Consider the following 958-nt stretch of genomic DNA (forward strand, 5'->3'; position numbering starts at 1 on the left):
ACCTGTACACCAGCGCCTCGTCGGATGTACAGTTGTACTGTATCTGAAACATCCACACCAGGTAAACTCCAGCCGATCGGCCCAGGTCCCATCTCACCTGGGCTGAGGTAGAAGTGACTCCTTGTATCCCTACAATCCTCTCTCCTTCCTCCATCCTAGTCCCYCCGTCCTCCTCCTCATCCCCCTCTCCCTCTTCTCCTTTCCTCTCCKCCGTTTCTTTCACATTCCCTCCATTTCCACCATTAACTCCGGTATTCCCGCTTTTCCCGGTGGTGATGTCTGAAGAACCCGGAATATTCCCATTAGAATTCCCAGTGTTCCCGGTAACCGTCACATTCCCCGGAACGTTCACATTCCCATTCCGATGCGGCAATGGAACGATCTTTAGATCCACCGTCGCGGTAGCCTCCCCCGCTGCGTTTATCGCTATGCACGTGTACGCTCCGTCGTCCCTAGCAACCGTAACTAAGAGATCCAATGTTCCGTTTCGGTACGATGTCGTGCGGCTGGAATTCGCCACAATCCGATCGCCGGGTGAGACAAAATGGATGACGGGTTCGGGGTCGCCGATGGCTCTGCATTTCAAGGTTGCCCTTTGACCTTCCAGGACCCAGAGCTTGTGGCTGTGTCTGGTGATGAGGGGCGGTTCACAGGTGAACTCGTCCTCAGGGATGGACCAGAAATACCTGGACAKGTGAGATGAAGAGAGAGAGAGGTAAAAGCAAGACAATGCACGAGGTCAGTGCTGAGCAGGTATCTTTTCAATGGGAGCATAAGAAACACAGGATGTTTATCACACGTAAAGACCGTTTCTCAGACGCATCTCAAATAAGTGGACGGCATTRACCYCAAGGTTAGAGAGGTGGGCTGATGACCGGATGGTTGCCTTTGGGGAAATCTGCAGGGAGGCATCCTGCAGCCGAAGGGTTACCGGCCTCAATATCCCCATATCCTACCT

At 53.2% G+C, this 958-nt stretch overlaps 1 protein-coding gene across 1 annotated transcript in view; it reads right to left on the reverse strand.

Annotated features, from left to right (window-relative positions):
• Positions 1–4: 4 nt before the first annotated feature.
• The window catches only part of LOC112074670 (leucine-rich repeat and fibronectin type-III domain-containing protein 2-like), a gene marked incomplete at its 3' end in the record, with an annotated part of 9,030 nt that continues 8,076 nt past the window's right edge, over positions 5–958 (reverse strand). The window contains exon 3 of the mRNA XM_024141793.2: positions 5–686. Within this exon, the coding sequence (XP_023997561.1) occupies positions 5–686 (682 nt within the window). The remainder of the gene's footprint in view (positions 687–958) is intronic.

The sequence above is a fragment of the Salvelinus sp. IW2-2015 genome, unplaced genomic scaffold (genome assembly GCF_002910315.2).
Source record: "Salvelinus sp. IW2-2015 unplaced genomic scaffold, ASM291031v2 Un_scaffold2752, whole genome shotgun sequence".
NCBI classification, from domain to species: domain Eukaryota; kingdom Metazoa; phylum Chordata; class Actinopteri; order Salmoniformes; family Salmonidae; genus Salvelinus; species Salvelinus sp. IW2-2015.